The sequence below is a fragment of the Mycteria americana genome, chromosome 1 (assembly GCF_035582795.1).
Source record: "Mycteria americana isolate JAX WOST 10 ecotype Jacksonville Zoo and Gardens chromosome 1, USCA_MyAme_1.0, whole genome shotgun sequence".
NCBI lineage: Eukaryota > Metazoa > Chordata > Aves > Ciconiiformes > Ciconiidae > Mycteria > Mycteria americana.
Window position 1 is genome coordinate 116605733 of NC_134365.1, and position 23590 is coordinate 116629322.

Consider the following 23590-nt stretch of genomic DNA (forward strand, 5'->3'; position numbering starts at 1 on the left):
ATGGAGGCCTCCGCAGGTCACACAAAGAAGGAAATCTGCTGAGGAAAAAAGCTCATGCATAACGTGGTGCAAATTCTGCTTTATATGGAACAGGGCCTACTACTCATGTCTTTGATAACACTCACAAAAAAGCATTCCTGAAAGCTAATGTCCAACAGGACATTAAGAAATCGTCATTAAGTATTAAAAGTATTATGGCTCCCCAGATCACTTAGAATTCACTTCTATTCATAAATTGCACTTATTGTTTCTCTAACTCTGCTTCATGACATTTCAAATCCCCAGGGTGACGGGAAAAGAGGAGAAGGGTATGGAGAGGTCTGGAACAACCATCCCCCGTGAATGTCTTTGCACAAAGCTTGGAAATTAGTCCAAGAAAGATGTAAAAATTCTGGCTCATTTTAGGAAACTGGTTGGCGCTTTCATTTCCAGTTGCTGAATTGGACTGAAAACCCAACTAATACTGATTTTCTGCTAAATACTGTAACTGCTAAAGAAATAAGCCATCATCCTGAGCTTGTGAATGATGTCCATGTGGGTATTTAACAGAAGGACCTCCCAGCCATCTCCTCTTTTGAAAACAAGGGCTTTCAGCCAACGATCCTTCAGGTAAAGCTGTGCCCTGGAGTCCACAGGCAACTGCCAGTTTGAAAGCAAAGCAAGAAATGAAGCAGGCATCATCATCTGTGCTTTACCATAAAGCAAAGCCCTACCACCCTTTTTCTGCAACAGACTTCCAAGTCTGCCGGACTGCACAAACACGCATGCACAACACCTGTAGTGACAGACTGAGTTAGCTGTAGGTCTGAAACAGAAGTACACATGCAGTGTCTCCCAAGGCAATTCAGTTGCGTAACACTCGGTTTGCACTCTTTTTTTAGTAAATTTTTTTTCAGAATGAAAACTCATGTAACAGAAAATCCCCCTCTGTTGCTGTGTTACCGCAGCAGACCCACCTGGCTTGGTTTATTTTCCAGCAGTGAGAATACATGAGGTGGAGCTCTCAGCCTCTCAGACCCACGCTCCACCATTGCACATTTGCAGCAAGCCCCGCTAGTCACAGGCGCCAAGTTGTTCACACAGCACAGGAGAGGTTAGGGACCAAAGATTTTGAATAATTTTTTCCACTTACAGCTAATGAACATTGCTGCAGAGCTGGCTATTGAACCTTGTAGACATGAGGAGGAGAAAGGTTCTGACAGAAGCTGCTCATGAATTGGTATATAAGCACCAAATCTAGATGTGCATGAAGTTCCCAGTCACTGGGCTGTCTATAGGCATCTGTACATTTAAGAGAAGCAGCTCAGAAGCATGCAAACCAAAGAAACTGTCTTAGCACTCCATCCTCCACCAAAAAAAAAGCTAAACATTTTCTTGCCAGCCTTCTTCCTCCTGCAGTCTGTTCCCACACAGATGGCAAAACATTTTTTGAGGCCTTGTACTGCATGCTCCACTGAAGTCAATGGGAATCCTGACACCAACTTCTTTAACAGAAAGATTGAATCCACCAACTCAAAGCCAGAAAAATAAAAAGCTTTTTTTTTTTCTTCTCCTACAAAAGAACAATCTCAAGAGGATTAGGATGGTTGCCAAATGGAGAAACCAGAAGCACTTCAAATTGCTCCCAATGACTCAATTGACCACAGTGATGTTAATCCCTAGAGAACAACACTGTTGTGGCATAACATTAAGTCCAATCATATCCAACAAAATTTCCACACCAATATATGTAAGACCTTATTCTCAAGCAGAAACGGGATGTGCTTCTCCAAGTGCTCAAAGGCATGCTGAGCAAAGGGAGCGTTAGAATAAACTTTAAAAGTTCAAGTTGATTATGAATCTTCTGAGATGTGTCGATCCTGAATTTTAAAGGGCAGAGTAAGAAGGACTATAATCCTGCATCTGCTTTCCAATCCAAAACACTGTGCAGCTGGAACATGCCCATGCCCCTCTGCACCATGCATCTCTCCAGCAGATCTCCCAATCTGCTCGCACAACAGGCAAACACCCAGTCCAAGAGCAAAGAGCACCCATCGCAGCCAGATACTGTCATAGGGTCGAAAGGGCAAATATCACTATGCATTCTCAGTCCACATACTGTATGAATCAGGCTTTCAACATGAAAAGAAAAAAATGATGTCTACTTAACATGAGTAACAGCAGTAACAGGTTGCTGACAGCATGACACAACTACTTGCCAAGCTCTGACTCCTACCCGGGACGAACTGCCCTGTTACGTGAAATCTGAACCACGCTAGCTCAGTAAGGTGGTCCCGAAACATGATACAAAACCAGTTTCTACCATCTCCAAGTACGTGGGGGGGGAGAACAGGTAAATACTTCTATCATTTTTAAGAGCTTAGCACCAACTCCACTCCACAGACATTTCTGAACTTCACACAACTCAAGCTTATAGTATATTTTGCTCTTGAAGAGGAAAACAATGAGGGTTGCAATAGGATTTCAGTTCTGTTGAAGCTTGCACCCCCTTCTCACCGAGGCACAATCTCCAAAGAAACACAAAGACATGGCCATAGAAAATGCTCTACTGTCTTAACAAGACTTAGGCTTCAGACTGCAGATTCAGCCATTCCTGACTGCTGGCACTCTCAAGCCGATTGCCTGTCTTGCTGATTGTTACTTTTAAGATACGCTGGGCTAACGGTATGGTAACATGAAAAATCAGGAAAGAAAGTGTGACCTTGGTTGAATACTCTAAAAAAGCATCAGTCCTCTTCCTGCCTGAGTATTCAGTTATTCCCATGCTGGACATCAGTGCCCTTTGCACAGACGAAGAGCAAGTTCCTCTAACAGAGCCCTACCAGGCAGATACACAAATACCTTTCACAGAGGAAACAGGATATGAAAACCCTCAGTTACTTTACTCTTACTGCTGGTAGGGAGGGAAAGAAGGAAGTTTTCTCATGACGCAGATTAACATTTCCAATTCTGAAGCTAAGAAAACAGAAGCTACGAATGCCCAGGAGATGACAAAGATGACACCACATTCTGAGTAGACCAACTGACAAAAGGTGTTGATGGAGTCTACCAGAGTCTACTAGCATTTCTCCTTGTTCACTGTGTAACAATTCCCCAATTAACCAGTTGCTTGAGGCAACTAATTAACATGCAATTGTTATGGCTGCATCCAACTACACAAGCTCGAAGCACCTCAAGAACAGGACATTCTGTGTAGGAAAGCCCAGCAAAGGTGTCAAGGAAAGAACAACAAGAAAGGGGTTTCAAGTACTATTTTATGAGTACTATCGAACTCAACCATTGGCAAACTGACTTGCCCTTCATCATCAAAAATGTTTACTACAACAGTATTTAACGGATTGGTATCATGAATAGTAGCTAAGCAGAAAAACTTATTTTTGTATTAACTGCTACACAAACAGGTACATTTGGAGTCATTACAGTAATTGCAACTCAGGTGGCAGTAACACAACCAAATCATTTTTGTTCTTGCATGATCCTCCAATTTGCCAATTCCTCAAAATCCAGAAAGAACTTTAATATTAAAGTATGATAATTTATCATATGTCTCTTTTACTTTTGTTTCACAGTAAGACTGGCAAACAGTCTTTAAATACATTTATTTTAAAACGATCTTTGGCACCCTTTCTCCAACAGGAACTAAGTTCACTGAATTGGACTGAAGTAAAAATAAATAAATCAATCAAGTTTGACCATTGCAATCAAGTACTTCTTGACAGAAAGAATTTTCAAACTGATGAAGAAAGAAGAAACAAAAAATCCTTAACACTCCATACTGCCTTGGCTCACCTTGCGAGAGAGATTACTTCTCACCTCACTGCACCACACCTACACTTTTCTTGAAACTTTCAGGAATGAAAAAATCAGATCAAAGCTTTAAATGCTCTTATCTTCAGGACTGTGTTATGATGCTATCTACTTTCTTACTGTGCTCTGTAGCTTAGCAGTTTCTGTTGTTTAGCAGGGTAACTGTTTCAGAGGTAAGCTTTAATTTCTTTAGCACTCATGAAAGCAAGATGTTAGACTAGACCGAAGACCTTTGGAGAAAGACTAATCTAAGCAGCAAAGTCACTTGGACTTGCAAAGACTTCGAATAACTCTGTATCAAACTCCTAGTGCAGTGCAAGCAGTTTTGCACTGATCTGCTGGTGCAGCCCTGTGACAACCCTCAGGCTGACCCTCTGACACCCCGTAACACAGCCCAGCGCTTCTCCCACAAGAAATTCTATGACATGGCTACACAGTGTGATAAATTAATACATCCCATTAGTTTGCAAATATGGAATCTACTTCTGCATTATGCTTAAAATGGGATTTTAGTTTGCCAAACAACAGCAACAAAGAACCTTAATCTTAGAAAACAGCACGTGAGACTGATGCTCCTGAGCACAGCCACTCCTCCTCCACCTCCAGCTGCAAAACCCTGGCAGAAGCAAAAGCAACAGCAAAACCACTAGCAAGCAGCTGGGACTCTACATTGGAGATGGAGGGTCCATATCCTTTTCTCAAAATACTTATGGCAGGCCTGTGGAAGAAGAGTTTAGCAAATGACCCAAGAAAACTAAATTTCAGATCAGATAACCACTACAGGGATACTGCATTACATCAAATTTCTCAGTCTTTCATTCATCTGTCAATTCTCCTCTGTCCTTCCTGCTGTCATTATCCTGCCTAAAAATACCGGCCTTGTTCACATTTCATTATTTTCACCTGCCTTCTTTTCTCTCCTTTTCTGCACAGATTCTGGTATTTTGAATCTATTTGTTCCTACTGTTCCTATTTTGAATTCTATTTGTTCCTTTGTTTGAATCTATGTTCCTACTGCTGCCCAAAATTAAATCATGGAGCCACATTTGCATCTCTGATAAATATGTGGCCTGATCTTCATTATAGGGTTGATTTGGCATCTGTCTTCTAGACCTAATAGCATCCATTTTTTTCCCATTTAAAATTTTTCATGTTGTCTATCGCCAGAGAAAACTTGCTGGGGAAATTCAGGTATTAACTGTGTATGCTCTTCTGAAAACACATAGGACCAAGAGGCAGAAAGATGTAGCACCTTCAGAAATACCTAAAATGCTTCTCCTTCACAGGCTGCACTGTAGCAAAGCCATCCTCTGGTCAGCTGCCATAAGAAGGGAAAGTCCTGCCCTCCCCTTCCACCTCTCCCGCGTTAGCACTCTGGCTCATCTGACCCTCAGCAAGCCAGGGCAGAGAGAGAAACTCATCCTTTTTTCTGTTTGTTTGCAGGGGTTAGCTTTGTGCCAGTCCAGCTCCCCAAATTTCCTCATCGCAAGATCAGACATATGCTAAAATCTGGCAGAGCAGAAATGAGGAGGAGGAGGGGAAGAAAACTGACTCTTTCTGGAACAGCATGTACCACTTAAGCTCAACACTTCCTCTAAACCGCTCTGTAGCGGCACTCCTGTTAGTTTGGTAAGAAACTGTAAAATTAGCTCACAGAATCTGACCGTCTCATAGGAGCGACTGTTTGTTCTTGCTACAGATCTTTAGCTACAACAGCTCAAGATGCCAAAATTAGAAGTATGCAAAAGTGGGGACATTCAGGAACTTCGCACCTGGCTGAATACGGGAGACTTCTTGGTCCGCCATGTTGCTCCAAACTCCAAACCAGAGCGGTGCTCTTGTATAAAACGCCTGGGGTAGAGGAATGAAACGGTGATAGGAAAACATCACACCACTGCTCAACAGAGCGGCTCTGATCCGTACTGGCACCAATGTCTTAAAGCCATCTTCCAGACTTCAGCAAGTAATTGCCTATTAGCATATCCACCAATGTGTTCTCCGCAATAGGTCAAAATGAGAGCTTCTATGACAATCTCCTCTAAAATACTAAATACACGTATTAACTTGCATGGTATTACAAGTTTAGCTTTAATAAGATCAGCCTTATCAAATCCCCTTAGGTTGCTTGTTTAGAAGCATAAATGTAATTCCTGCTTCTTGGATGATCCCTTCTGATTTTTTTTTTTCCTCTTGTAGTGTACAGGCTTGCCAAGCTGTGTGGGAACTTGGACAAGCAACATTAGCTGCAACACTTCAGATGTTTAAAGGAATACTCATCAAAATCAAATTTACCTTTTTTTTTTCTTCTCAAAGTCTGTAATTGGCTCAAAGAAGGAAAAGCAAAAAATACTAACGGATCTTGATACTGTCTCAAAAAACAATAGTTTCCCATGTGCAAATCAGAAGTTGAGTTTACAAAGAAGCCATTTATTGACCACAACTCTTTGGCAGAGCTGTCTTCCCAGGCCAAGTGGAAGAAGTGAGTAATGAATGGAGGAAATGAGGTGTTTTATAAATGCTTGATTATCACTGTTCTTCAAGAAATCATATGACTTAGGATAAGAACCAAATAAATTAAATTGCATTGGTTTACATTCTAATAGAAACATTGTGCAGTTTCTCCAGACAGCTGGAATTGGACATCTTGCATATCATTAAATTTCCATGGGGTCAGTGCTTTTCTGACCTACAATGATATTTATAGAAAGAGAAACTATGCTGGAAGAGAAAATTTTGTATCAGATCATATTTCCTCATATCCAGATTAACAGTATTCATGTTTCAATACTCATACGCAGACAGAAGATTTAAACATGCTATTGTCATTACTGCACAAGTAATTTTCCTTTTTGTTGTGTTGATATATGCAACAGCTATTAGCACCCACAAAATACAAAGCTGATGTTTTAACAGATATTGTGATGCATCTTCTAACCCCTACACAGTATCTTTCTATTAGAAACTCCTGCCGTAGCTAAAAAGAAGGACACTTACCCTTTCCCTAGCAAGGATTCACCCTAAGGCCTCATAACAATTTGGAATATTCTTAAGGACCTTAAATCCAATGCTCTGTTTTCAGTCTCAACATTAAGCCAGATGCCTCAAGAGCTCTGAAAAAAATCTAAAAATTTAAAATCCTCACCTTTCCAACTTTTTCATTAGCAATTTGCAGTAACACCCCTTGAGTGAAATTCTCACCCCACTCAAGTTAAAAAACAAAAAAAAGGGAAGAAAATTAACAGCTAAAATTCTGTTTAAACTATTAAAAAAACATGCTATATGTATATAAAGGAAAAAGGTGGATAAAGCCATCAATAATTGGCCAGATATTCAGAAATCTCTCCATGATTATAAATTATAATTAATCCACAACCATCTAGAAAAATATTCTGTAAGGAGCACACATCTATAAAAATAGGTTATCAGTAAGATTTTTTATTAGCCAGAGGTATACAGTATTTGGAAGATTAAAGCAGGCACTCAGTACAGTACTAAATAATAATTTCAATTGGATAAAGGCTAACTGGATGATAATGCTGCTATATGAATTAGAGAGCAGTGGTAATAAACTGCTTGGGAAAAAATGGAATGTCCCAGAAATCAAGAAATATTTCTACCATCCAACCTTGGGGCATTGCCCTGCTATGAATTCAAGCAAGCACCACCTTCCTGACAGCTTCAAAGCTACGGAGCAAGAGAAACTGTCTTTCCCCTTTTTATTTTTGCCTGCAGAACCGACAACTGAAAATATGTGCATAATGCCCTTTTACTTGCAAAGACAGACTTCTGAACATGAACCTATTCTGTGCTACCAATCTAGACAGATCAGCCCACTGTCTGCTACTAATGAGCTTCATATGCACTATTATAGTGAAATAAACACATCTGTAGTCAATGTTTCTGATTTCCTTATATTTCAAAGTAGAACGGGCAAGGGTGAAATGGGGGGGGGGGGGGGGGGGGGGGGGGGGATGACAGAAAGAAAAAACCCTACTCCCCAAAAAAAGAAAAAGAAAGAAAACCCCCAGAAGAGAGTAACACTACCACCACAAGAAAAGGCAGTAAGATATAGCACAGGAAAGCTCTAGAACCATCCATAAGGGATGCAGATGACCCCAAAAATATGGGATGCCGCCAGGCATACTACCTATTCACACATACACCCAGTCATGCACAGAGACGTAATGAAGACCAAAAAGACCTGAAGCCCCGAAACACTCAAACCCACCCAAACACCCAAATCCTGCTAGTAGCCTCTCAGCATTCAGGAGCACCAGTCCCAAGGAGTCACACTTGCACCCATCCATCTGCAGAGGTACACTCGCAGATGCTAGGGCTGTGGTTTCAGTGCCTTCAATTGGACACAAGTCTGACGTTGCCAGGGCATGATTCCTGCCTTATTCCATCCCTTGTCCATGTACTTCTAACACCTCTCCACGAGCCAGCGCTAACACAGAAGCTGGATCAAGGAACTGACCTACTGCTGAAAACATCCCTCCCCAAGAATAAGAACTGCATCAGAGTGGAAACTGCCAGGAGTTAGAGAGGACCCAGGATGACTTTAGCAAAAGTGCAACGAGCTGTGCTAGACAGAAGTGTCTATGCAAGCATGGTCTGAAATGGAACAGCTGTATATTTATAATAGATTTTTCTTTACTTAAGGTAATCATCACACTTTACACCTAGTATCTCTTAGGCTTATAATATTATTTATTAAAGGAACAGCTGCTACCAGTCCATAGTGTAAGATGTTTGGGAGACGTACCTGTATTCTAAATAGCAGACAGCTTACTACAATAACTCTGTATGTAAGAATGAAAAAAGAATGGTGAAACGCAGCATTAGAGGTCCGCTATGTTGTCCCCACCAGGACACCTGCCATGCAACATCAGAGGTGCAGGAGAGGTAACAGCTCTACAGACCACATGCAATGCTTGCACAGCTGTCTTCGAAGTTTCAGGCTTCAGTAAGGCCAAGAGTTGGGCTAGCTGAGCTTCACTCCCTTCCATAGAGAGACTTGTGCAAGTGTGGTTAGCCAGTCCTTTTGTAACCTTCAGGAGCAAACCACAAGCACAGCATGCTGACAATAATGTGAAACATTTTCTTCTTGTCTTTTATATCTCCAATTTAGCAGACATCTTTTGACATCCTGATCACATGCTAAATGGTTGTCTGCTAGTTCAACTATCAGCCAAAAAAGGCAGTAGGACTACCCTGCATACAGCCATTGCATTCATATTTTTTAGAGGACAGAAGAAACAATCGTATTCCTGGCACAAACACTATGCTGGTGGAACCTGCCGATTAAGTTGAGCCATTCATCTAGTCCATCATATCTGTGAAATTCAAAATTAATCTAGGGGAAAATGCAGCATCGCAGCTTCATTAAACACTGCATTACACATTTACCTAAATATATATTTATGCAGACAATCCTCTTCCATTTTCACCCTTTTTCCTCCCTCAGCCTCAAAGCAGAAGCATCCTCCTTCCACAAGGAAAACATGTTACTTCAAAAGGAGTTGGAAAATTTATCATAAAAGCAACAACATAGTGAGATCCTCATGTTTTCCATTTATTTTCTTTTCAAGATATGCAAAAAAGGTCTGTGTAGGGAAAAAAAAAAAATGAGAGGGGACCTTTTTATTATCAACAAAAGAAAGGCAGGCATTATCTTGCAACGTATGCTCCAAGTTTTATTAGTCACTTGATTTGAAATATATTTAAGTGGTAGACTACAGTCTGGGTTAAAAAGCCCAGCCTTCTTTCTCAAGAAGGTTATATGATGAGCAAACTAAGGTTTAACTGCAGGATAAATATACCATCAGTAGTAGATCCAGCATTTCCAAAATCTAAGCCTTCACTGAAGCAAATGAGATTTAAGCACTGGCAGACAGAGTGAACTAATTCAAATTTTGCTGTGGACCAAAAGCTAAGTAAAACAAAAGACCTCAATAATCAATGCAAAGAGTGCTAAGATACCATTCACCTAAACTTTTAAGCATGACTGTGCACATCTCGGAATATACCAACACACATTTGCCTTGAAAATGTCATTTGTTTTTAAGGACAGTCTGTGCTGCCAAAAATCTGTATGTTTTCCATGATGTTTCATTAAATGGATCATTTTCCTCAGAGCAAAATGTATGGCTTTTTAAGCTGCTGAATTTGGAGTAGCACAGGTTTAAAATTAATTTTCTTCTTCAATACAGTGGCTATTTGGTTTGAGAAACTAGAAAGAGAACATTATGCAGCCTAGATAAAAACAACAATTCGTATTAGGATGAAAATGACAAGGTAACATGGAGAGAAACCATTATCAAAGCAGCAAGACTATTTTCATTGCATCTCAAATTCTCTTCTCAGAAGAAAAGGCCAAACTATTTTTTTCTTTTTAAAACCTTCACCATCCCTGCCAGTTCAACGAACCCTTTAACAAATCTCTAGAAGCTCTCAACAAGGACAAAGACTAGAGAGTCCTGCCTGCCTGATTCTGCCTGGCGTGGGCCCAGGGCAACAAGCACAGAAGGATTATCTGAGATGATGGCAGTAAGGAGCCAAGCAAGTAAATAAAAATTAAGATGGGGCAGTCGTTTGATGGCCCTTTTGGCCCATCTACAAAACAAGGGACTTGAGGACTACTTTGAAGCCAGAGGTTGTGGGGTGAATTAGTGTCAAAGCCTTATTACGGTCATATTCCAGCTTGTACTGGATCTGGCTAAGAAGTGGCTTTGGGTTTCACCAGCAACTCACCTAAACACGTGGCATAAACACAGAATATCTGAACAAATGACAAGAAGATACTTTCTGGAAGTAGTATCATTAGACATTAGAAATGTCAACACCGTTCTGTCAACAGTTATAATAAATTATCTGTTATCTGAATTTACTCTACTATTTTCTGCTCCATGTAACACAAAGATATAGTTAAGAGCATAGTAGTGTGCATTTATAATTTATTTTTTTTACTTCTGGGGAGGACTTTTGTAAGAAACACACATTCAGTGCCAGATACTCATGGATCTCAATGATGTTTAGAAAGAACGTGGACACATGTCATGATTTTACAAAAGAAACCAAGCAGTCATGATGTGGTTCCAGAGATGCCAGGTATTAACACTTGCCAAAGCCAACATATACTCTACATCTGAAAGTTATTCTAAGCACCTAGCCAAAGTTCTCACAGCAAGCCACCTGCTGATTACAAGGCACAGCTAGATCTCTAGGCTCCCAGGTTTACACTCCATCTGCTCAACCATGCACGTGATATCCAGACCCAAACTAGTTTTATTATAGCTTTGGTTTGGTCTTGGAAAAACAAAACAAAACAATTTTCAGAACCATTCCTTTCCATTCTGTTCAACTCCATGCATACTTAAAATGGAAATAAGCACCTCCAAATTAAACTAAGTGGGGAAAAAAAAAATCCATGCATTAGACAAAATGAATTTTTTGCCAGCTGTGAGTGTTGTTTTTACAATTCATTTTGGACACCGAGTTCAGCACAGGCAGCAAAATAATTTCAGTCCTTCAAGGAACTCACTAAAGTATCCTAATTACCAGACATAAAATTCAGCACATAGTAGCTGTTCAAAATTGCTAATATAATACAACATATACCAGGATCTTCCATCTGAACACTCATTCCCTTTAAACAAGGAACTAAGCACACCTAAGTTAACTTCTTACTCTGCATATTCATGTGACTCTGAAAACACGTACTTTGCCAAAGAGCAGGCTCCAGATCGGTTTTATGAAAACTGTTTAGTAAGACAAGGCGCTGACTGGCCTCCAGCGTGATCACAGCCGGCTCCAAAACACACCTTCCTTCAACAGTACCGCGCCACCCCCGCGCTTGAAAACGTGTGGGTGAGGGTACCCGGTTTCTTCCACAAAACAACAAAAAGCAACATCCAGGAGTGGCGGTGCCAACCTGTTTCAGGATATCAGCTAACCACCCATCAGGGGCTGTTAGAAAGAAACTTTTCCCAGGGGGCTAGTTACCCAGTACTTCTGTATGGCAGGGCTTTCCCAACATCCCTCCGAAACAGCTGGTACTGCAGTGTCAGCAGCAGGACTAGATTGACCAATGGCTTGATCTGAAGTGTCAGCTAGTACACTCACAACACGTTAAGGATTTTGGCACATACACTGGTGTAACCACCCCATTTATATTAACGCAACATTGTTCTAGCACCTGCAGCACTTGCATTTGACAGCTGCTTGCAGATCAGGCCCATGCCATTTTACTTTTCAATAGTGGGTACAATTAATATAGCAGCATCCTAGCTAGTTTGAGATTAAAAGATACCACTAGTAAATTGTACTTCTCTAACCAGCATCTCATTCCACCCAAGAAAGCTTGATTTTGCTATATTTAAAAAAAAAAACCCAAAAGCCACCAGCTTAGGCTGAACAAGGGAGAATGTGCAGATTTGAAGGCAGGAGACGGATGTGACCTGCTTCCAGAACCACTTCTTGTGACCTCAGTAGCAGAGTATAACTGCACTCAAGGAAGTTAGAAGGCAGCACTCAAGTATCTTCCATTTCCTTTCAAATAAGTAATGTACAGCCTGAGCTTTGTCATCTTTAAACTGTGATGTGTTGTCCAAATATAAATCCAGACAGTTCCTGTGCTGAACTGAGCTCCCACTCAAAAGAAGCGAAGCAACAAGTGACATAGATCTTTAAAACATGTAGGCGGTTCTGCTTATTCCCCGTTCCTCCCTTTCTGCCCCTGCAATGCTCTTCTGCTGCTACTTCCTGCATCAAGACTTCAAAATCCACCTACACTGGCAGTGGACGAGGAGAGGCAATGATGACAATCTCAAGGAAAAGATATAAGGCTGCCAGTAAATGTAAGCCCTTCTGTACTTCATGCGCCTTCCAGCCCAGTGCTCTGCCCACCACCTAGGCATCTGACCTGGCGTCATCAGGAAAAGCTCTTTTAAAACAGCTTATAGGGAGGCAGAGGAACACATCTACTTGTAAGTTCTGCTGAAAGGGAAGATTTTTTTTTGTAAGATACCTTCCATGGAAGAAAACAAAGCCAGAGGCTACACAGAGTATCATTTTGGATTAACCAGAGTTTCCTGATAAAAGTTACTAACTTGTATTATTTTAGAGCCAAGGAGCTACAGAGCAACATCTCCACTGTACTTGCTCAATGAATTTCTGCTCAGTTGGCTCCTTTCGATATGCCCCTGGTGTAGCAGGAGCTGGGTGCATAAGCTAACTCTACAGCATCTACCGCAGTAGAGCATCGTCTCTTGCACTACAGCCATAATCACAGTGCCTGTTGCAGAGCCACATGAGGTATCTGCAACAAAAAACAGGATGGACAGATTTCTCATTGGAGACGCAGGGAAAAAATCTTACCTTCCCTTGCTCCCTGTCATTTCAGGGCTCTGCTCAGAGCTGGGGAAAAAAGACAGTACCTCAGCAGAGCGGTACTAACAGCTGCTGCTACAGCAAGAATGAAGACCCAAGGAAGCTGCATGGTGCCAGGGAGCATGAAGAACATAGATTCAGGCAGAGCACCTGTCTGCTTGATCAGCAGAGCATAAACGCTCAGCCTTTGCTGAGCGTTTATGAGAAAAAATGCACCCCAAGAAGTAACAGTCCTCCTTTTGGGGAAAAAAAAAGCACAAACAGGAGAAGAGGAAGGAAGGAAAAGGTCATATCTGGCAAAAGTCATCAAAAAGGAGATTTTTACCTGCATACTATTCCAATGCAAGAGGTACCACATCTCAGCCTTGATGCCTATTGTTTCCTGCTAATGGGAAAATGCAAATTTACCCCATTCCCTGGGCCTGATAGCAAGTGCTGTCTCGCAGACAATGTAAACAGCAGAAGGCAAGAGTAAAACCACCTCACTTGCTACCCCAGGGATATTAAGCATATTTGGAGCATCAAGCAACAAGGGGTTCCCCACAGCTGAGAAGCCATTTTGAATTGCATTTACTAGCACTTCTCTACAAATTCATTTCTTTGGTAGAAGTGAGTGCTTTTATCTGACTCTTCTGTTTCTCTTGCCAGGTCATGGGAAAGTTAAACAGAAGCAAAACAGTAGTGCCCTTTCCTAGCCAAAGTCAAAGCCCACCATGGTAGCAGACCATGGTAGCTCCCAGAAGAGTACGACTCTTCTCCATAGTCTTCCCTCCAGACCTGGTCACAGGGGTGCAGGGAAGACTACGGAGAAGAGTCGTACTGAACTGGGAGCTTCTTTCCACCCAGCAATTTCATTTTAACTTGCTGTCAGCAGATCCGACCTTCCTAATATTTGCTATCTGTTTCTAAATTTATTACCAGTATTAAAAAATAGGGGCTCACATGATTCGTCCCCACCCCCAAACCAGCTCCTGACAGAGCGCCCCGGTGCTGCCACGTGCTCTGTCACCCCAGACCAGGTTGCTCCTTCTCCACCAGTGTCCCACAGCCAGTTGTACTGTGCAGCTCAGGTGCGTGTGGGGAGTAAGGATAGGGCAGGACAGCCAGGACATCGGCAGTTTCCCCACAAATAGCCTACTGGTGAGCACAGCGAGGAAAGGGTTTTTAGCCAGATCTCCACAGCAGAATTGCTCACCTGAAGTTAATGAGAGCACACTGCTGAATCGCACACCCATAACAATATAGATCGACTAAAACTGGTAAGATGCCGGCCCCATTTTTAGGCAATAGACCCACCAGCACCTTGCCCCACGACAAGGCAGAACCACCTATGCTATACTTTTAACCATAGCTAAACAGACACTCCAAAATCATGACGCGATCTTCTAATATTAAGCTAATCAACTGACAGCACTCAAATCAAGGCTACCATCACACTGGAGTTTAAATATTTACCCTTAAAACCACAAGTAACAGAAGGTCTCTCTGTTTCTCCAGTCAGGAGAAAATTTCAAACTCTCAAAAAAATTCAGGTTAAAAGGGAGCTACAAGGTCATCTAGACCTTCCTCTGCTCCAAGCAGGGCTTACATCTGAGCCAGATCACGTTGCTTGGGTCCCTGTCCGGTTCAGCTCTCCCGTCCTCTGAGGATGGAGACTCCACAGCTTGCCTGGGTGCCTGTGCCACTGCATGGCCACTCTCATGGCAAAGAATTTTTTCCTTATGTGCCGTCACAGCTTTCCTTATTATTCCCTTTGTCACCTAACAGTATATGGCTACTACCTTCTGACTGCTTTTGCTTTCCTCTTCACTTTATTTTTAAGACGGCTTTTTTTTTTTTTTTTTTTTTTTTTAAATGCCACCCAAAATTTCAGAGTCACCTGACATTCAGCTGAGATTTGCAACTCCCAGCCCTTGTTCTGGAATCCTTCCCTACCTGCAGCATTTGTAACTGAATTGCCAACTTACTGAACTATTCATGCCTTAAAAGCACCCAAGCTTTCTACTTCCTGTAAATTCACATATTTCTTTCTGTAAGTTTAGAATACTACCTTGTAGACTTTTATTCACTGACTGTCTACTTCCATCTCCTCATTCCTTCCCTCACCCTCAATAATTTCACTATGCATAAATTGACTTTATTTAGATAATTCAAAGGAGACAATGGAAAACCAGAAGAAACCTCTGAAACCTTACTAGTAGGTTAGGTTTGGTATTTTTGTAGTGGTAAACAAAAATATTGTGAAATTCACAAAGTAATACTTTTAGTAAAAAGACAAAGCCACTGGTGAAGAATCAATTTTAATAGTCACACAAGTTCTTCCTTAAAATGAATATTCTAGACCATACAGCCCAAACTCAGAAAAAATTGAACAAAACACTGCAAGAAACAGAAGGAACAATCAGTGGGTGAAAGGACAGAAATGAAGATGCTAAGAGAGCAGAGATCTGAAGAGTGAATTATCTTGCTTTCTAAAGAGACATTTTCACAGGAATTGGTTTGACATTTAGGAAGCAAGACAGCTACTGCAATAAGCAATAGCCCCTGCTCAAAAAAAAAGGCAGAGATGGTATAGAAAGACATAAGGACTAAAGCGACTCAGACCTTGCCCTTTTGTTTCATCGCGTGAAATCCACATTTTCTTTTCAAATTGTCATACAGTGGTACGAGGTTATCACGCTATCACAGCATGGAGACAAAACAAAATTAGATCCACAATCTGTTCTTAGGACATAAGTGAGTGGGTAATAATTTTCTGCTCTCAAATATGAAATCAGTCATTGTGACTTCATCTCTAGGGCTAGCTTTTTCTATTAAGCTCTGAATGGTTCAGTGTGCAGCAGAGACCAATAACTCCAGACTGACCCTCTGTATTTCAGTATCATGGTAGGATGACAAAAGATGTGTTACAGCTGACTCTTTCAAGATCAGCCCAGAAAGAATAAGGAAATTTTAAATAATAAACTTGTCACTTCAGCTTTATTCAAAATACTCTATAAGCAAGAAGTTCATTGTGCATATACTATACAAAATTATCCCCCAAGGGCGGAAGACAGGGGGACAAAATTGACCAACAGCCTCAGTGACCCCCAGCAACCAGGTTTTGAAGCTGTTTTAACAGGCTTTGGGGAGAACCTCTTTAAAAAGGACAAAAGGGCAATGGAGCAGAAGAGGAAAAAAAAATAAGAAAAGGAAGGTCCCTAAAGACTCAGCTCTCCAGCACTTTGGTGCTTCAGAAGAACCACCACCGCAGTCATTCCCGAGGACAGTACTTACTTCCTGGCAGTACTGGAGAATCCCTTCCTTTGTCCCGATGCAAGTCTTGGTGCCGGAGGGGTCCGATTCCCACTTTCCATTCTGCACATTCATGTGCATGTTGAGTTTCCCACAGAACATGGCAATTTGAGGCTCTGCCAACAACCCAGCGTTTCCATCAGCAGGCACCTGGGAGGAAAAGAAAAAAAAGGGATTATAATCTCACATTTGACAGTTCAGTCCATCCAAAGCAGGAACAGCTCAAGCAAGCCTGAACCAAACTCCAAGCTTACCCACCCATGGCAGCAAAAGCTGAAATTGTTTGATTCGGGCAGAGTTGAGAAACGTAAATAAGGTCTTCACAGAAATCCAGAACACAATAATGTAACACAGAGTTTAAAGCTGTAAACAAACTCTTCTAGGGCCCAAAATGATCACCTTATCAACTTGGGCTAAACACAGAACAACATGCATAGTTGGAGCGTGGTAACCAAAGTTTGGTTTTCTGAACATATTTGGTATACTGGTGCTGCATGGGGGGGATCACTAACACTTAGCAAAAAAGTAACAAGTTTTCCCTCAAGAGTTTCCTAAAAAAAAACAAACCCACAACAAAAAAATCCAAAACAACAACAAAAACACCCCACCACAACCTCACAATGTATCTTTTTTCAAGACCATCTCTAGTTCATTCAGATGTTGAGCACGCAGGCTGTATTTTATCGTGCCTTATAAAGACGGTGTGTTAAAAGCAGCAGCTTCCACCTAAGCTTTGTTTTGACAGAATCTTAAAATCCAGTGGCTGGGGCGTCATCAGAATGGGAGTGCTCACAGCAAGGTATTACAGAATACCATCTACCCAAACAAGCATTAAAATACCCAGGCTTAACGCAGGCCACCCGAAGCCCTGCTCCTCGCCTCCCTCCGGCACGCTGCCCCCGACGCCCCGACCAGCCCGGCACCACCCGCCTGCCGCCCTCCTCGAAACGCCCCAGCGCTGCTGGGGTACGGAGCCGAACATCAGAGCTGCCCTCAGCAATTTCCCCAACTAAATGCAATTCTGGAACATCTGTGAGCTTCCTACCTGCATTTATAAACCAACTTAGCCCTCCTCCCCCACGAACCTCAACATTGGTTTAAATCCCTCCCATGGGACCACAGTGTTAATGCAAACCAAGAGTTCTTTCTCCCAGCCCCCTTCCCTCCGGCATAGCCAACCTCAGAAGGTATAAGCTGAAAGTACTCGCTTCAGTTTTACCATCTGAGAAACACAATGCAAAGATAAATCTCCTCTTCGGGTTAGGTTCCTCGAGAGAGAAGTCAATGGCTCTCCACTGTCCCTCATGCTCCGAAGGCGAGCCCGTCGCATTCGAGGTACAGCAGAGTATGCTATCAGGTTTAAATATCTATTTTTAACTTTTAACCTTTTGGCTAGAAGGCTTCTCAAGGGGAAAATTAAAAACATTTTAAGAATTCATGAAAAACTGAAGAAACATAATTACTGTCTTACAAGAGTTATGCAAACCCCTCATCTTAGTTCCCCCACTCTTTGTTTAAACAAACACAAAAAAACTTCATGAATTTTATATGCCCACAGTAATAAAAAAATATCACACCACGAAACATTGCAAGAGTTAACATCTAACTACCCTAACACATTAGCTTAGCAATGTAAGTTAAAATGCCACAATTAAAACAAGTATTTCATTTTTTTTTAGAAAAGGAGAGAACAATTATTTTCCTGCCTTCTTTAAGATGTTTAACATGTTACCACAATTTAGCTTAAAAAAAAAAAAAAAAGGCAGGAAGACTTCTACTGGCAGAGATTTCCCTTTACTATCTCAATGTCTCTCCTTCTGTGGAACTAGTAAGCTCAGTATGATTTAACAGTCAACCATCACTGTCCTTCCACCAGGTAATTAGGGAGTTTTCCAATAACTGGGATGACACCTTGTCTGGCTTGCCTTGATCAGTACACCTATCACATGCTTACTCTTCCTAACATCTTCAGAAACTCCAGAGAGCATCTCAAACGTGACACATCTGTAACAAATACTTGCAAGAAATCCTCCAAATTAATGACTTTTTTTTCTTTATAGATGCAACACAATCTTATCAAAATTTCAATAAAAATAGAAGTGAGTCATTCCACAGGTGACATGTGTGAATGTGAACTCTATTCACAGCTCCTCCAACTGGGATCTCTATTAAATTAATAAAGCACACAGCAGTCATGATGTGGCAGATTTTAATTTTTTTTTCCACTCAAAACCATAAGCTGTAGATTTATGGAGACCTTGCCTTGTGGCTTTATAACAGGGAGCTTTTTAGTATTTTTTTGCCTTAGCTAGGAAGACAGCTGAAGTTAGGAAAAAAAAATGTGGCTGTTTACTCGGAGTGCTATCAATTTAACTCTAACAACATGACAACCTATGACTGTCTACTTAAAATCTCATTCCCTTCAGAAAAGACATGACGTCTCCCAGCTTAATGAAATTACCAGAGCAAGTCATGATCACATTTAGCTTTCTATATTTTGAGCTGACAGGGCCATACTAATGAACTGCTCAGCATAGCACTTCATCTTATTGATTAGGACAGTTAAATGTTTCTAGTCATAAAGAAATACCGGAGCAATTAACAGACACTGTAAACAGAACTAAGGCATTTAGATTATGATCATGAACAATTCAGACACTCGACTTCCCAAGCTGAACTCTGTTAGAGTGTCCTTAAAGCAAGGATAGTAGGTTAATGGATTTGTCTGTTACATCTCTGGCTAAGATGCAACACTCAGCTCTCAAATTAACTTTTTGTAAACACCCAGAGTGGAAATAACACCTTTTTAAACATTTTAGATCAGGAAAAAAAGACACACATTAAACTATTTAATATCTGAAGGTAAATGTTTGCTATCACTGTGTAGTCCTGGTGTCTAAACTAAAAGCTTCTCACCTTTAGTAACAAGCAGCAATTTTATACATTTATATATTTGCAGCATGGCATCTGTGAAACTTGCAGTGACATTGCAAAGTTTTAACAGGAGAACAGACTCATTGTTGAGACAGCCTTTGCACTATCTCCCTGCTCTTTCGATAAAACATGCCTCTAATCCAAGATTTTTGCCACCAGATATTTCATTTCTGAAGAAAATAAGAAGTTGATCTGCTATGGCACTTTTTGTGATTGAAACCTGGCAGCTTCTTGCTTCTCAAGAAAGGACTCTTGCTGCAAAATCCACAGAAACAGCCGACAACGATGGAGGCTTTTCCGCAGAGATGACGGTCGAAACACAACAGTCAAGCCTAGGAGCATTTTTTGATGCAAGGGCAAAGTAGGAGTGCGTTACCAGATCTGGCCCTGGCCTTGCCAATCCTAGAGTTAGAGCTTCTGCTGGGCCTTTTGACAACACCTGAGCAAGATACTCCTATTGAGAGTGTATGAGTAAAGATTTCCTTTCACTCCATTTTGCAAGCACATACTTCACAGCATTGTTACTTCTATTTTCCCCAAGAGTGAACATGTCACAAACACAGTGACTGACAGTGACTCTAACATTAAAAAAAGAAAACACATAAATTTTTCAGATCACTGGCCAAAACCCTGCAACCACTGCATTAAGCTATATATTGCACTCTACGTGTTACTCTTCTACATATTGTTTTCCCCTGCAATCAGACTACAACAAAATTCACAGGAAAAAGCTGAAATCCATGAAGCTAAAAATCCATTCTTGGTCCAAAATAACTAATTATGCTAAACAACAGAGACTTAAGGAGGATATTCCTGATGCCACATTTTCTGGTTTCTTCCCATTTCTCTATCCATCCTTCCACAGCAAGCCTACATAACACACAACCTTTTGTTAATTTTACCAAACAGAGTGAAGTAGCAAATGAAAACTTGTTAGGAAGATGCACCACGCTGCCCCTCTTCCCAGTGCCCTGCCACTGAACACAAGAGCATGCCCAAGGCACCTGCTGAAAAGGGTGCCTGGAAAAGATCAGCCCTCATAGCCTTGATTTTTAGGGGATCTATTTTAATCCAGGACACATTCCTAAATTAAGAACAGTAAGTTAAAGCAATTAATTCAAGAAAGCATTGTTGTCATTTTGTTTTGTAGGGCTGATGGATATGAGAGGAGAAGAACAGAGACACATGAAGCCTCTCAAGCTCCTTTGGTCTGGGCTGGCTGGCACTGGTGGGAGTCTCCGACGCTTACTGCCTGTGCCTCCTCTCTAACCTGGGGTCTCTCCCACCTACATAAACCCCAGTTTTATAAACACCTCCCTCAGTAGCTCCATATGTTTTAAAAACTTCATTATGACAAGTAATCCTGAGCTGATAAAGGCCTGCATGCCAATTTCCAACCTTGCATTGTAATTTTGCTCATGTGTTCAGCGTGGCATCTATTGGTAGGAAAAAGCACAAAAAACAGTAAACAAGGCATAGTCTAACAAAATTACTGCATACCATTTCATCTCTCATGCAAACATCCAGAAGTGTTTGCCTCCAACGTGCTCACCTGCATGTCTCACGACTTTACACAGATCTTCCACCTTCAGCTCTTACAGCAGACTCTGCCATGGATTTTTGCCTCTCCCCCAACTTAACAGGTCAGAAGACTAAACATGCATAACTCTTCCAGCTGATGTATTTAATGTACATCTAGGCTATGCTGCCATGTGAAGACTAAGCTTTACCCAATGCCACAACTATATTTTCACTAGGATGGCGCTAGAAAAGCTTTCCAGGGAATGAAAGGTGTGCTAGAAACTGCTGGCGAGTCTATCCTGAGACCTCCAGGTAAGAGACTAAAAATGTCACTTAGCTGTTTTTCTCTTGGTATGATACGTCATATATTTCTCTTCAGCCCTCTCCCTTCCCATCAAGTTTGTCTTGAAGACCTCAAGCATCACAGCGCTTTGGGAAGAAATACAGTTTGGTTTTCTCCCCAGGGACTGCATCGTGATGATGCTTCACTATCACAGCAAAGTCAAAAATAAAAGATTAAACTTAGCTGAGATAACAACTAGTTTCAAGAGAGGTCTCTAGTCTGCACAAGTTACTGACAACGTAAAACCTAATGAACTATTATTGATTTTTAACAAAGACATCCAACAGCAGTTCCACCACAAAGGGGACTGAGCAGCAGTGGGGGGGGGGAGTGGGGGGGTGTGTGGGAGTAGCACTTCTTTTAAAACACATACGCTTAGAAAGATGAAAAACAGCTCAAAAAAAAGGCAGGAGAGTGAAATGAAAGTAAAACTAGATGCAGTGATAAGTGATTTGTCCCATACATGCTGTTGTAACATTTAAAACACATGAATTCATGAACCAGTGGTCACATCAAAGGTATATCCAGCTAAAATAAGTGAGTTGGTGAAGAATTTTATGTAACGTTCAAGTTTTCTTCACAGCCAATGGTTTAATTCATTTACATTCATTCCCTGCCAAGAAAAATTATCTGCATTACAATGCTATTAAAGAACCCAGAGCACCGATCTACGCAGATAAGCGGCTTCTATACAGTAATGCTGAATAACATAAAGCTACAGTCCAGTTTGTTACAATAATGCCTGTAGTGGAAAATCTCTCCTTGACTAATCCTAAAGCTCTCGGGCAGATTAGTCTCCCAAAGAATAACTCATGCAACACAAATTACATTAACAGCAACTATTTGCTTTATTAGTATTCTGCAAAAGTAAAAACTCCAAGCATATTAATGAAACTGTAATCACATATTATTTTGTCTACTTTGCATATGACCTCAAAGTAGCAGCATGTGCTTTTTTTCCTGCCTCTTGGCAAATCATTAAATAACAGTTAGACCAATTACCACGCCATCTCAAGCTGACTCCAAAAGTTATGCTCAGGTTTCCACAGTATGTCCAGTTTTCAAAGACCAAATAAAACATTAGTCATCACTTTTACAAGACATATGGATCAGAGATCAAGTTCTAGAATGGGAGCTACCTAAATTTGAAAAATGGCAACTACAGGATTCTGAAAAAAATTACCTCAATCAATCATACAACTATTTAGAGCTCTCTGTAAATACATTAGTCTAATATGTCACAAAATGTTCAATTACCCCAGCCTGACATTTTTGATATAGAAAACAAAATTATTAAACTGCTATAAATTTTTTAATTATTGACTTTCAAAAGGGTAGTAGTAAAGGCACACGTTCTGAAAGAAAGGAGGCATGGCCACGATAATGCTCAACGCTAGCAGCAGGTTCTCCCTTAAAGAGTTTCAGCATTTCAGAGGCCTTTCTTCCAGCTGCAAGACTCATTTCACCTTGAGTTGTGTGCATCTTCCTGTGTGCTCCTCTGCTACGTTTCCTTCTTATAAGCAGCTAAATGCTGAAGTGCCTAAAATATTAACAGCAAAGAAACGTAAAATACCTTTCAAGTATAGGCTTTCAGTATTTTGCATACTCTCAAAGAAAAAGCACAGTAAGAACTCATTCTTTAGGTGGGCATATTAAAAAAAAAAGAAAATCCAATCAACACTAAAGACTGGGATCAGAAGACAACTCTGTAAGAGAAAGCCCATTGGGTATATAACTGCTTATCAGTTATATCTGCTTTGGATAAGGAAAGAAGAGGGATACAATCCAGCTGTTTTCCCCATCAGATTGTGTCAAAGAAATATTCACAAACCTGGTCAAATTAAGACAAAACAAGCTAAGTCCTGGCAAAGCCACCTGAATTACGTTGTTTAATTACTGGAGCCTGTCTTTGAAAATGGGTGTTTTATGGTATTTTTCTGTTTGAAAGGGAAAACGGTAATTCCAAGTATTTGATGTCAAAATGTCAACTTAAATACAATACAGAAAAAAGTAAGACATCACACAAGCTTTAAAGACTAAGATGTAGGGAATCCATTTCCTTCCCATGTTAAGATGTAGTACAGAGATGCCTCTGCTTTCCCCTCTTCCAGCCCTGGTAATTTAATACATCTATTTGAGGAGAGGTGCAAAGGGTCTTTAGCACATCCGTGCACTCCACGTCCACACAGCATGCTGGATGCCATTTATATGATTTCCGAGACACTCAAAAAGGATTTTGGTAGCAGAGTACAGAGAATTGAAAGAAGTTTATCTAATTACAAAATTTAAAAAGGAATGCAT

General features: G+C 40.9%; 1 protein-coding gene across 4 annotated transcripts in view; it reads right to left on the minus strand.

Moving 5' to 3' along the window:
• Positions 1–23590, minus strand: part of APP (amyloid beta precursor protein) — a 230920-nt gene that overhangs the window by 166681 nt on the left and 40649 nt on the right. For all 4 annotated transcript variants that reach the window (XM_075516873.1, XM_075516867.1, XM_075516857.1 and 1 more), the window contains exon 2: positions 16474–16641. In XM_075516873.1, the coding sequence (XP_075372988.1) occupies positions 16474–16641 (168 nt within the window). The remainder of the gene's footprint in view (positions 1–16473; positions 16642–23590) is intronic.